This window comes from Sus scrofa, chromosome 15 (assembly GCF_000003025.6).
Source record: "Sus scrofa isolate TJ Tabasco breed Duroc chromosome 15, Sscrofa11.1, whole genome shotgun sequence".
NCBI classification, from domain to species: Eukaryota; Metazoa; Chordata; class Mammalia; order Artiodactyla; family Suidae; genus Sus; species Sus scrofa.
Genome location: NC_010457.5, coordinates 48,191,156 through 48,203,730, shown reverse-complemented (window position 1 = coordinate 48,203,730; position 12,575 = coordinate 48,191,156). Strand labels below are relative to the sequence as shown.

General features: G+C 38.6%; 1 protein-coding gene across 12 annotated transcripts in view; it reads right to left on the bottom strand.

Annotated features, from left to right (window-relative positions):
- NSD3 (nuclear receptor binding SET domain protein 3) overlaps positions 1-12,575 on the bottom strand; it is a 126,542-nt gene that overhangs the window by 41,943 nt on the left and 72,024 nt on the right. For all 12 annotated transcript variants that reach the window (XR_002339361.1, XM_021075908.1, XM_013984071.2 and 9 more), the window contains 4 exons: positions 10,961-11,476; positions 8,535-8,661; positions 2,883-2,983; positions 717-762 (listed from right to left, as the gene is read on the bottom strand). Coding sequence is in view for 11 of the 12 variants with exons in the window: in XM_021075908.1 (XP_020931567.1) it covers positions 717-762; positions 2,883-2,983; positions 8,535-8,661; positions 10,961-11,476 (790 nt within the window). In the remaining variant the exon portion in view is untranslated. The remainder of the gene's footprint in view (positions 1-716; positions 763-2,882; positions 2,984-8,534; positions 8,662-10,960; positions 11,477-12,575) is intronic.

Genomic DNA, 12,575 nt, shown 5'->3' with positions numbered 1-12,575 from the left:
AAAAAGAAAAAAGAAAAAAAAAAAAAAAAAAAAAGAAAAAAAGAAAAAAACGAAAAAAAAAAAAAAGAAAAAAAAAACCACACGAATCATGCTATGGAGTTTGTACTGTAGTCAAATTGCACACGGAGAGTACAGATTTAAGTTTAAGGTTTCTTAAACTCTGTGCATATCTCAAATAGATTTTGCATAAGGTCATCAAATAATGGCCATAAATATGCTATGAATCACTTTAATTTACAAAAAGATTTTACAGCACTGTAAAAATAAATGTGGCAAAAATTTTTTTTTCAATCAGGTTGTCTTGTCTGATTTGTCATAGTCCATGTTTGACAAACATTAATAGCTACTATTCGGTATTCAGTCGAATACCCAAAAAAGTGGATTCGTCACATCCCTAGTTTATAAACCAGTGAAACCCCAGAGTCTTACGGAGAAAAGTTGGAAACAGTATCAAGGCTACGTGGTGTTCTCCAATTTACCAAAACAAATAAGACTTTTCACATGGAGGTAAAGAATAAGATCAACTGTAAAAGACACACGTGCACGCACCCGCGCACACACACACACAAACACAGGGGAATGCTTCAGTTGCACACGAATTATCGACTGAAGAGCAACAACGATTTACAGAGACAAACAAAAATACATGAAGTACAAATAATTCTTTAAAATTGGTTTTAATCAAGGAAATGCAGAGCAACATTATAATAACTCACCTTTTTGTAATCCAGTCTTCACCGTAGCCTGAGGAACTGTTTCAACCTGTTTGGACAGAAAAATAGAGCATTAATAGGGAATTTTTTTTTTTCACTTAATGAACAGAGGGAAAAGAGAGTACTTCCATCAGTCTAAGTGATGATGAGCGATTAATGTATCTGAAATCCGGACTCGGTCGGTCCCATTTTCTGGGTAAAGTTCTGCCTCAGGGTTGGGGCAGGTTAAATCCTAGCTGCCTGTGCTGGATGCCATGTGACAACACACAGCCACATGCTCTTGAGAGAAGGCCTTTCCCACCACTCCCTTGGTACACGAAGAGAACACCAACACTTTCCTCAGTGTCTGGGAGGCAGGAGAGGGGTTGTTTCTGCAACCAGCCCCGGTGCTGCTATAAACCCCTCCCGCCCCAAAGACGTTAGGATAAATTGTTACTTACTATGATACTCAGGTTAAGTAACTCACGCCACTTTAAGACCCTTCCGCGCCTGCACTCACATCTAAGTTGCTGGGAATCAGGACCCTCTCTGTAGAGAGTGCTACAGCGCTCCATACAGCTGGAAGCTCAATACTTTTGCTGCTAGTACAAACTTAAGAAAATAAGTTTGTGATATTGCAAAAGCACTTTCTTGAGTGTCTTATGAACAGTGTCTTGATCCTACATTAGGAGAGCGAGATCAGAAGTTATTCTGCCAATGTATATGTAAAACACGTGGTAATTTGAGGATTAAACCATTGGAATTAAAAAAAGATGCTGTTTGGAGGAGTTCCTGTTTAAGCTCTGAATTGAATTTTATGTTTCCTTGAAATGTGGTGAAATATGCATGTTGAAACACATTTTGTAAATATTTAAGGATTATTCTAAGCTTTTTAAAAAAAATTTTTATTATTTTTTTTTACAACAGGTAAAAAAACATACAACAGAAGCGCTTTTATAAGATACAATTAGTAATACAAATATAAAATCTTCTAAACAATCACTGGTATTGTTCTACTACTAACTATAAACACAGTGGCATTAACAATCTGTCCCATTTTTTGTACTCATTCTGTTTATTAATTTTAGACTGACTGGTCACAGACTGAATTTGGGAACCAGCTGGCAAAATCACAACTTTCATTTTGGTAAGGAATACTGTAGATCTGCAAGAGCTTAGAAAGATTTTTTGGAATATAATTTCCTAAGTATGAAAGTTAATTATGATAAATGAATGCCAAGTTAGTATATTACTTAAATTTTAAATGTTTCTGGGAAAATTGTTTTACATGCTTGATGATACCACAGAGTACCCACAAAATCACCTTTTAAGTTTGGAAGTTTAAAAGTTATGAAGAAAATAATTTAAATAGAAAACTTCACATTTTTTTGTAATTAAGTGGTTTTAAAAATATAAAGCTTATTGGACTCATACCATTCATAATTCTCTTTGATAGCAGCTGTCTGGGCTGTGAAAATGGATACTCTTTCAGTTTAAAAAAATTAAGAAAAATTCTGACTGTGAGTTGTTAAAGGAGTAATGGTTTCCAAAATTTTCTTTGAAAAGGTAATTTAATATGCATATTACTGGATGGATTACACTGGTTTAATACTCTTCAGTCAAAATGCCTCATCTCTTTTTTTCTTAAAGAGTGTGTATCTGATAACCCAATAACACGTGAGTGCCATTCCACTGGGAAAATAACATTCCAAAAAATCTGTGATACCAACAGATAAATCAGATCATCTACGATTATCTGTTTCTTAAATAAAACCTTTATACTTAAATTAATTTGATTTGTTTAAAAAATAAAAATAATACATACCAGCAGCTTAAACCAAAAATCAAAATAAAAAAATAAAAAAGGAACTCAATGATGGTTCCAAATAAAAATCATGAAAACATGAAATCATTTTGCTCATAACAGAAATTTCAAAATTAATTTGAGGAATTCCTTAGAAGTCTCGTACCACTGGCTTCCCATCTCCTGAAGCCTGACTGTTCTCTGTGAAAGTGCCTGAAGCAGAATCACGGGGCGGCTGTATGAGAACGGGCACTGGGACTCACCAGCACAGATGCGTCGGAAAGGAAACCCAGTGTGGGGGAAGCTTCTCTTTCTTTTGAGATACCAATATAAACCACAACATTTACAGATACAATGTTTTAACTCTCTACATGTAGGAAGCCAACCTGCTCCTTTTTGATCTTCTTCTTTGGCACAACCTCAGTGGATTTCTCTGATTCAGAACGAGTTCTAATTGATCTTCTCTGTTGCTTCTTTTCTACTGAGCCTAAAAGATAATTTAAACCAAATAAAAACTCATTTGAAGATGCCTTGACAGGTAAGTAATTAAGATTTGACCAAATTCCCTCCTATCCATTACTTTTGGTCCTTTGCTAATAAATCATTAAAAACTATCAAACACTTGGGAATACATACAAAAAATTGTACAGATCAAATTGTGAAGGCTGATAGATTGAGACTTGGATTCATAAAGGACCCTAAACTATACAGATAAAGAAGGACTGGATTTTTACAACATTGTTTTGTGTGTGTGTGTCTTTTTGCCATTTCTAGGGCCGCTTCTGCAGCATATGGAGGTTCCCAGGCTAGGGGTCCAATCGGAGCTGTAGCCGCCAGCCTACACCAGAGCCACAGCAACTCGGGATCCGAGCCACTTCTGCAACCTACACCACAGCTCACAGCAACACTGGATCCTTAACCCACTAAGCAATGCCAGGGATCAAACCCACAAGCTCATGGTTCCTAGTCAGATTCGTTAACCACTGAGCCACGATGAGAACTCTGATTTTTACAAATTATAGTCAAACTAAAACAGCAGAGAAATTGTTTAGTTTTAAGGCAGATAAACACATTTACCTAACAGTAACTGAAGGGATGAAGGGATTGAAGGGATAGATGAAAATAATTTTATTCTCAGTTGACATTAGGAAGTAATGGTTCAAAATTCAACCAGTACCATGGATTTTGCTAATTTTAACCAATAAATGATTTCTACATGTAAAATGCTTAACAGTGCTGGGTGCACTTATACAAGTTTTGTTACTGTTATATCATTAACAACCACAGGGAAAAAAGCAGGAAAGGAACAAAAATGTGACCAAAACTGAATCATTAATTTGACTATCAAGGGATTTGTTATACTTTAGAAATAACTAGTCATGGAAAACTAGTTAAAATAAATTATCAAGCTTTTTAATGTTAAATGGTGAAAAAAAGAAACTGTAGATTTTTCAACAGTAAAATTCTTTGAAAGAAAACTTGTGGGACCCCATTTTGGAAAGGATAAAACAGAAGAAAGGAGAAAAAACAGTAAGTCAGGAATGAATCAAACAGTGATTCATTATTCTGTGACCCCGAGAAGGTGGGGGTGTGGGGTGTGTGTGTGATACCTTCAGTGCAGCTGTTCTCATCCTTTCAGTGCTTGGACCACCTAAATGATCCTTCCTAGACAATAATCACCTTGCAGAAGCTACCTCAATGAAGCCTCCACATCACCTGTATATTTTCTGGCCTCACTGTTCTTATCTCTGTGTAAATGGCTTCCCTCACCTTTGTTCAAAGCCAAAACAAAGAAGGATCCAACTGCTTCTCTGAGTAGGGGAAGAGGGGGTACTTTGGTAGTAATGTATTGTTTCTGAGCTGTGGTTAATAAATTTCTAGCAGAGAAGTTACAGAAGGAAGGTGTCCTCTGCTCTTTTCCTTACATAATGAAAATGTTTACTAAGACAACACCTCACACCTGACTGTTCCAGAAATCCTCAATGCTCAAGTACCTACGAGAAAAGAGGAAAATAACAGAAATGCTTAAAACGAACAAAATCTTTACCTGTGTTTTAAGGATGACGAAATTGTTCCCTCAAGGGAAAATGGTATTTGATTTGTTATTTTAGAGAAAATAAGGCAATGTGGTGGCTCCTTAAAATTATTCTGGGAGTTCCCATTGCGGCTCAGCAGTAACAAACACAACCCATAATCATGAGACTGCAGGTTCAATCCCTGGCCTCACTCAGTGGGTTAAGAATCCAGTGTTGCCGTGAGCTGCAGTTGCAGGTTGCAGACAGGGCTCAGATCCTGGTGTTGCTGTGGCTGTGGCATACGTAGGATGGCAGCTGTAGCTCCAATTTGACCCCTAGCCTGGGAACTTCCATATGCCGAGGGGGGTGGCCCTAAAGAAAAAAAAGAAAAATACAAAATTCTGAAAACCACCCAAAAAACACATAAATTCTACTACATTTAAAAGCACTAAAAAGTATTACATTTAGGTTCAAAGGAAAAGTGAGCATCTCAGGATTTGGAAAATAGCTTAGAAATCTGGTATAAATGCAAATACAACTCTTCAAACCCTAACAATGTAGCCACACATTCTATTTAGCACCTAAATTTACTAAGAAAAGGCTCAAGAATTCTCCACGAGTAGTTAACACCAGCTGAGATGATGATGCAATTGGTTTCTGAAGGGAAATCAGATCTCTCTTCTGACTTTTCAACTACTTAAGTTATTTTCACAAGGAGCAAAATGGTCATTTTAAAAGACAAAATACACTTATCAACTACAGTGGTAACCAAATTTAAACCATGGGCAAAGCTTGAGAGTGGTCATTTCTAAATTAAAGCTCCAACATTAATTTACAGTTTAATTACACAGGTCTGCCCAAGGAAGGAACTGTGCTTTTTTTCTCATATAAAGAATTATAACTTTCCACTTTTTCACTTAAGAAAAAAAAGAGGAAAAGAAGAAAATTCACAGCAGAACTTAAATTTTGAAGTGAAAAGACCACATGAAAATGAAATGTTCAGTAGCTGAGGGGAAGGAAAAAACAGGCTCCATTAAATGTAAAAGTTTAAAGCACTATTCACAATAGCCAAGACACAGAAACAACCTAAATGTTCATTGACAGATGAATGAATTAAGAAGATGTGGAGTTTCCGCTGTGGCTCAGCAGGTTAAGAATCTGATTAGTATCCATGAGGATTCAGGTTTGATCCCTGGGTTAAAGATCTGGCATTGCTGCAAGCTGCAGTGTAGGCTGCAGATGTAGCTCGGTTTTGGCATTGCTGTGACTGTGGTGCAGGTCAGCAGCTGCAGCTCTGATTCGATCGCTAGCCTAGGAATTTTCATATGCTGCAGGTGCAGCACTTAAAAAAAGGAAAAAGAAAAAAAAAGAAGTGGCACATATATACTATTTAGCCATAAAAGAGAACGAAATAATGCTATTTACAGCAACATGGATACAACAGGGGATTATCATATGAAGTGAAGTAAGTCAAACAGAAAGACAAATACCATATGATACCACTTATACGTGGAATATAAAATATGGCACAAATGAATCTATCTACAAAACAGAGGCTGACTCACAGACATGGAGAATAGACTGGTGGTTGCCAGAGGGGAGAGGGAAGGGAGTGGGAGGGAGTGGGAGTTTATCCTTAGTAGATGCAAACTATTATATTTAGAATGGATAAGCAATGAGGTCCTACTGTACGGCACAAGAAACTACAGACAATCTCTTGGGATAGATCATGATGGAAAATATACAAAAAAAGAATGTATGTATGTGTATAACTGAGTCACTCTGCTGTATAGAGGAAATTGGCATAACACTGTAAATCAACTATACTTCAATAAAAAATTTTAAAGTCAAAGTTTAATATTTAAGATCTAATATTCTATGAAGAATTTACTTTCTCCCTAGATAGGAGAATGTAGATATTTAAATAATGATCCTCCTAGACTAAGTATCACACTAGTCTAAGTATCACACTTACTTTCAGACAAATTACTAACTAGTATAAAGATGAAAAAATGGATAGACCTAACTATGGAGCGCTGAGGCCAAAAGATTCTTTCCAGACCAAAGAAGGTAACAAACATTTTCAGTTAGGACTAATTAATGCGAACTCTTCTAAGTCCCTTCTTCATTGCTTCAACATTATAATTTCATTTTTATACAATCTCAACATAATACAAGTTGCAAATCCGGTTCTGGACTTTGCTGCTCCCTCCTTACTTTGGTGCAGCTTCCTCTCCCAACTCAATTGGATAAAGGCATGCTATTTACTATGCCCTGTCCAATATATGCCCCATCTCCTCTGCCACAAACTCACCCCATCCTGCAGGCCCCCATCACTTTTTTTTTTTTTAAAGAAAGCTACCCCACCCCAAATTCTTTCCTGAAAAATGATTGTTTTTATTTACATTTTATAAGAAAAATCTTACTCAAATTTCCCTTACAAAGATATTTACCCCTTATATACCATTCAGTTACAGGTTTGCCTGAGTTATTATTGATTCACGATTACGACCTCAGGTCTCCAGACGTTACTCCTTCTAACAAATTATTTGGTCACTTCTTAGATTTGTGTGTGTGTGTGTGTGTGTGTATTTTTTTTTTTTTAACCTGTGGCATATGGAAGTTCTCAGGCCAGGAGTCAAATAGGATCTACAGCTGCAACCCATGCTGCAGACTGAGGCAATGCTAGATCCTTAACCCACTGAGTAAGGCCACGGATCAAACCTACATCTTCACAGAGACAACATTTGGTCTTTAACCCGCTGAACTGCAATGGGAACTCCCACCCCATTTTTTTTTTTTTTTTTTTCCTTTTTAGGGCCGCACCCTTGGCATATGGAAGTTCCCAGGCTAGGGGTCGAATTGGAGCTGTAGCCACTGGCCTATGCCACAGCCACAGCCACAGCCACATGAGATCCGAGCCATGTCTGTGACCTACACCACAGCTCATGGCAACACGGATCCTTTAACCCACTAATCAAGGCCAGGGATTGAATCCACATCCTCATGGATACTAGTCAGGTTTGCTATTGCTGAGTCACAACAGGAACTCCCCCAAAAAAGTTTTTAAAGGAACAAAGTGAAACAAACTCCTGTCTTTTAAGATTTCAAATGACCAAGCTAGCTAATATCTTAACTCTTTTTTTGGTCTCTTTTTAGGGCTGCACCTGCAGCATATGGAGGTTCCTAGACTAGGGGTCAAATTAGAGCTGTAGCTGCTGGTCTACACCACACTCAGACTCAGTCATGCCAGATCTGAGCCACATCTGTGACCTACACCACAGCTCACAGTAACACCAGATCCTTAACCCCACTGAGTGAGGCCAGAGATCCAACCTGGGTCCTCATGAATACTGGTCAGATTCGTAGTACTACTGCTATATAAACCAAAACCCACCAGACACTCAATTAAGCTATAAAATCCTTAATAAAAGTCAGTCTCAATTAAAATTACTTTGACTATTTCAAAAGCACAATCTTACTGACTATAGGCATTTCTCCTTTAAGCGAGAATAATGTAGCTTGATTTTCAATTCATAGTATCTGTTAATCAGAGAAGATTATAAGAGGAGAGTTAGACCTGAGCCCCTCAGCTACTAACATGTAGCACACCTAAGAATGATGGAAACCGTGAGAGCATCCACCAATTTGTGTCCAACAGAGGATAAAGGAGAAACAGTAAGAATGTGTTAATAGTGCTAGAAAAGGAACGTTGTTATTCTCATGAAGAATGACCATCAAATGGTGCATCTACTCAGATACACAGAGATTTTATAACTATAGTCTTTTCATTATAGAACCCTGTTTAAATTCCTATAGGAAAAACAACTATTCCTGTTACTATGACTAAAACTCTCTACCCCCTAAACCGTCCTTTACTATTGAAATAGGTGCTTCTATAGTTTGATTTTTTAAACATAATTTGATAACCAAAGGTTTCTCAGCAACACAGCTGCCATGTGCTAACTGGGTAGAACCAAGACCTCTTAAGTGGACCTATGTACTCTCTTCATTCATACCCACCTGTAGGACCAGATGTTGCTTCAGGAGATGACATATTCTGAGTTGCCTTTTCATTTCTCTGGTTTGGTGTAGAAATTATAAGTCTGTCTTGTCCCCTGACACTTATCTCCGTTTTGTTACCAATTCCCTTCAAAATAAGTCAAATTTAAAAATAGGTGAGTACCAGGCAAATGGCATCATTGGCTTATAAAGACAGATTAAGGTGATCATGATGTGCTTAGATTTTATATGGCCTTTGATTGCAGTTAATGTACTATCTTAGCCATTAACAGAACAATTTTATTAAGTCATCAGGATGTATTCTAAAATGTACAATGAGATCATGTGGGGAAAGTAACTACTTGCTAAGGCCAGATGGTGAAAATCACTAAAAAATTAATCTATATCACCTTTCTGTCAAAACCAAAATATTTTCTGGTCTGAATCGTCTTTCCCTTGAGCCATATCCCAATAAGAGAACTACAGTCACTCATTTGGAAAAGTACCTACTACACAGACAAAAATGTCAATGCATCTCTGAAAGACAAGAATATTCCTCAATTACAGAAGCATGCCATTCACGGTGCCCAAAATGTGCACCCAGTAAGCAATTTGGAGCAGATAGAAGGCAGGTACAATTACAGTTCGGTCTCATTTTAGGTATTTTTAATGCAGTGAAATAAAGGAGTGATTTATAAATATAGTATACGTATTTTTAAAGCCTTCATTTTTAAGATTGGTTTTATTTCAAATTTCATTTAAATAGCACTCTTTGGAAGGGGTAACAAAGTTTGATTTGTGTATCCAAAAGCAGATAAAAAACTCGCTCCAAGAATGAGGCCAATTTGCATTCAAACAAGATGCAAAGTATTCATTTGCTATTCAAAGCTATCAACAGAACCAATCAGGGACTCCGTAACTCTAGTTTTTCCAAGTAGCTTAGCCTTACTGAAATCAGCTGAACCTATCGGCAGAAACAGGTTAATAACAGAGGGCCCTGACACTTTTCTTCAGGAAAATACAGCACTAATGAGGTGCACCTATATTCAAATGCTTTAATGTGCATATGACAATGTTAGGAAGTAAGCAAAGAATTCTTTAAAAGAAGTACATACCTATGAGGTGCCACTAAACTGAATTCACAAGCCCACAGTCGTGGAATGGGCTGGGAGGATAGTGAAGAGGTATATGGACTAAAAATTACAAATGTTATCAATAAAGTTGTAAGGTCTTTTTGTTTGTTTTTGGCTGCCCTGCAGCATATGAAGTTCCCAGGCCAGGGATCAGATCCAAGCCACAGCTGTAGCAATGCAGGAACCTTAACCCACTGTGCTGGGTAGGGGGGTCAAACCTGCATCCCAGTGCTCCCAAGATACTGCTGATCCTGTTGTGCCACAGCAGGAACTCCTGTAAAGTCTTTTTTTGTTTGTTTTGTCTTTTGTCTTTTTGGGGGGGCCGCACCTGCAGCATACAGAGGTTTCTATGCTAGGGGTCCAATTGGAGCTGTAGCTGCCAGGCTGTGCCACAGCTGCAACAATGCCAGATCCAAGCTGAATCTGTGGACTACACCACAGCTCCCTGAAACGCCAGATCCTTAACCCACTGAGTGAGGCCAGGGATCGAACCCACAACCTCATTGGTTCCTAGTCGGATTCATTTCCCCTGCACCACCACAGGAACTCCAAGTCCTTTTTTTTTTTTTTTTTTTTTTGGCATGCCTATGGCATTTGGAAGTTCCCAGGCCAGGGATCAAACCCCAACCATGGCAGTAACAACGCCCAGTCCTCAACCAATAGGCCACCAGGGAACTCCATAAAGAGTTTTCAAGTCTTAAAGCTAAAGTATAAGTGCCCTCAATGGACTTCCAGGGCTGGCTGATGAAGGCATTCAGTTTGAAGAGGCTACTTTCACTCCTAAAGCTATCACCACAGTTCATTGTTACAAAATAAACAGAGTCCTGATATTTCTCTAAAATGAATTAGCAATCCCAAGCCAGCGTGAGCCTGACAGAATTGCTGGTGCAACCAAACAGATCAGCAGGTACCATGATTACAGTGGTTAATTCACATAACTGACAAATGATTTTACAAGAAGCATACTTTGCAACTAAGAAAAACTAACTGTACAAACTAGAAACAGGCAAAATGCCCAGTTTTTTCCCATGACTTTAGGGAGCTGAGCTCAATTTTGGCTGCAGAGCTCAAGATTAATCTAGTACAGATGGGAATATTACAAAAGAGGGGGAAAAAGAGAAGAAAAACAAAGGCTTTTTTGCCTATGTCTTTTCTGCCCCCATCTTAAAGTAAACGTACATTCTGAATGCAGTTTAAATACAAAGGGTATTTAAATTGCAACCTTGTGTTGTTTAGGTTTTTTAAAAGTGCCTAGGTTGACCACTTATTAGATACTTATGATCCCCTGCAAAAACCTATGAAAAAAGGAGGTACCTTCGTTGAATAAACAAATTGATCAATAAATTTCCCATCTCCGGTAGCATTCTGAAGAGCAAACACTTGTTCAATTTTCACAACTGGTGACATGTTACACTTCTGCAAATCCAGGCTCCCTTTGTGCATCGTAATGGAAGCTGGTAAGGACTTCCTTGCTGCTGCCGTCTTCCAGGCTATTTTAACAGGAGGTGGTTCCTCCTCTTCCACGCTCGTGTGCCGCCTCTGGCTTTGTCTCCGAATTTCAGTACTTGATAGTGAGGAGGCCACCTCCCCTGCATTGGTCTGTTCTGGCTGAGTATTCAGCACGGATCTTGGTCTTCGGATTTTTTTAACGTCAGCTTTGGAGGCAACATTCTTTTTTGCTTGGGACAAAGCCTCCTCAGGCTGTTTGTCAATATAGATGAAAGTATACTGTTCTATCCTCTCCTCCCGGGTCATTTTCAGCGCTTTCTCTGCATGGGCAATGCCGATATCCCACTGGGCACGTTCCCTCTGAGGCCGGGGTTTCCGGATCTTAAAAAAAAAAAAAGACACAGGCATTTTAGAAAATATTCTCATCCAACATTCATACCAAGATGCATTTCCCATGTGATCTTATCACCTTTGCAGGTAAGCATAAACACTTTCAGGCTCTTCAGTCAAATAAGGAAATGTCCTGACCCCTTAACTCTGAGGGATCCTTGATCCTACCAAGGACGTGCAGGTCCACTCTCTAAGAATAAATGCCTCTTTGTTGGCCATGAGTTGGACAAGTCCCTCAAAGAGGGAGCCATCCTTCTCATATCATACAGGTACAAAACTAGTAATAATGACGGCAGAGAGAAGAAAGGCTAAAGAAATGATTGCTTTCAGTCGCCAAAGAAACATTAAAAAGGACACCCTTTGGAGTTCCTGTTGTGGATCAATGGGTTAAGGATCTAACTAGCATCCGTGAGGATGTGGGTTCGATCCCTGGTCTGGCTCAGTGGGTTAAGGATCCGGCATTGCTGTGGCTGTGGCATAGGCTGGCAGCTGCAGCCCTAAGAAAAGACAAAACAAAAACAAAAACACCCTTTAGCTCAAAGGTGCTACAGAGACCCCACAAAGCTAAGCCAATGGCAGAGAGCCAGCTTTTCAAGCTTCATTGCCAGTCTGTGGAGAATGCAAACAGGGCAAATGCAGAGAAAGGAGAGCCCTGAGAAACACACACAAGTTGACATGTCAGGAGAACAGGAATGGAGGAGGGAAAAAATAATCAGTTTCCATAGTCCTTATCAGAAGACTCTGGATTGTCAGGACAGATAAGAAAATTCTGAATAAAGGTATGTGAGATGACCAAAGCAATAAGGAATTATCCAGGGGGTTAAACTGAGGCAGCCAGAAATTAGCTGATGAAGCCACGAGATAGTACACTGTATGTTGAAGACTGATACTTAGATCTGTAAAATGTTAAGGCTGATAAAATTAGCCATAATTCTCTGTGATAATATTCAGCTTAGTGTAAAAATATGACAAATTTCTGAATCACATGAGGCCCACACTAAATTAGCTCACTTAAGAAATCTCAACCAGACAGGTTATCTAGAGTACGTGTCAAAACTCTTAATACATCTACCACTTCATCAAACACATA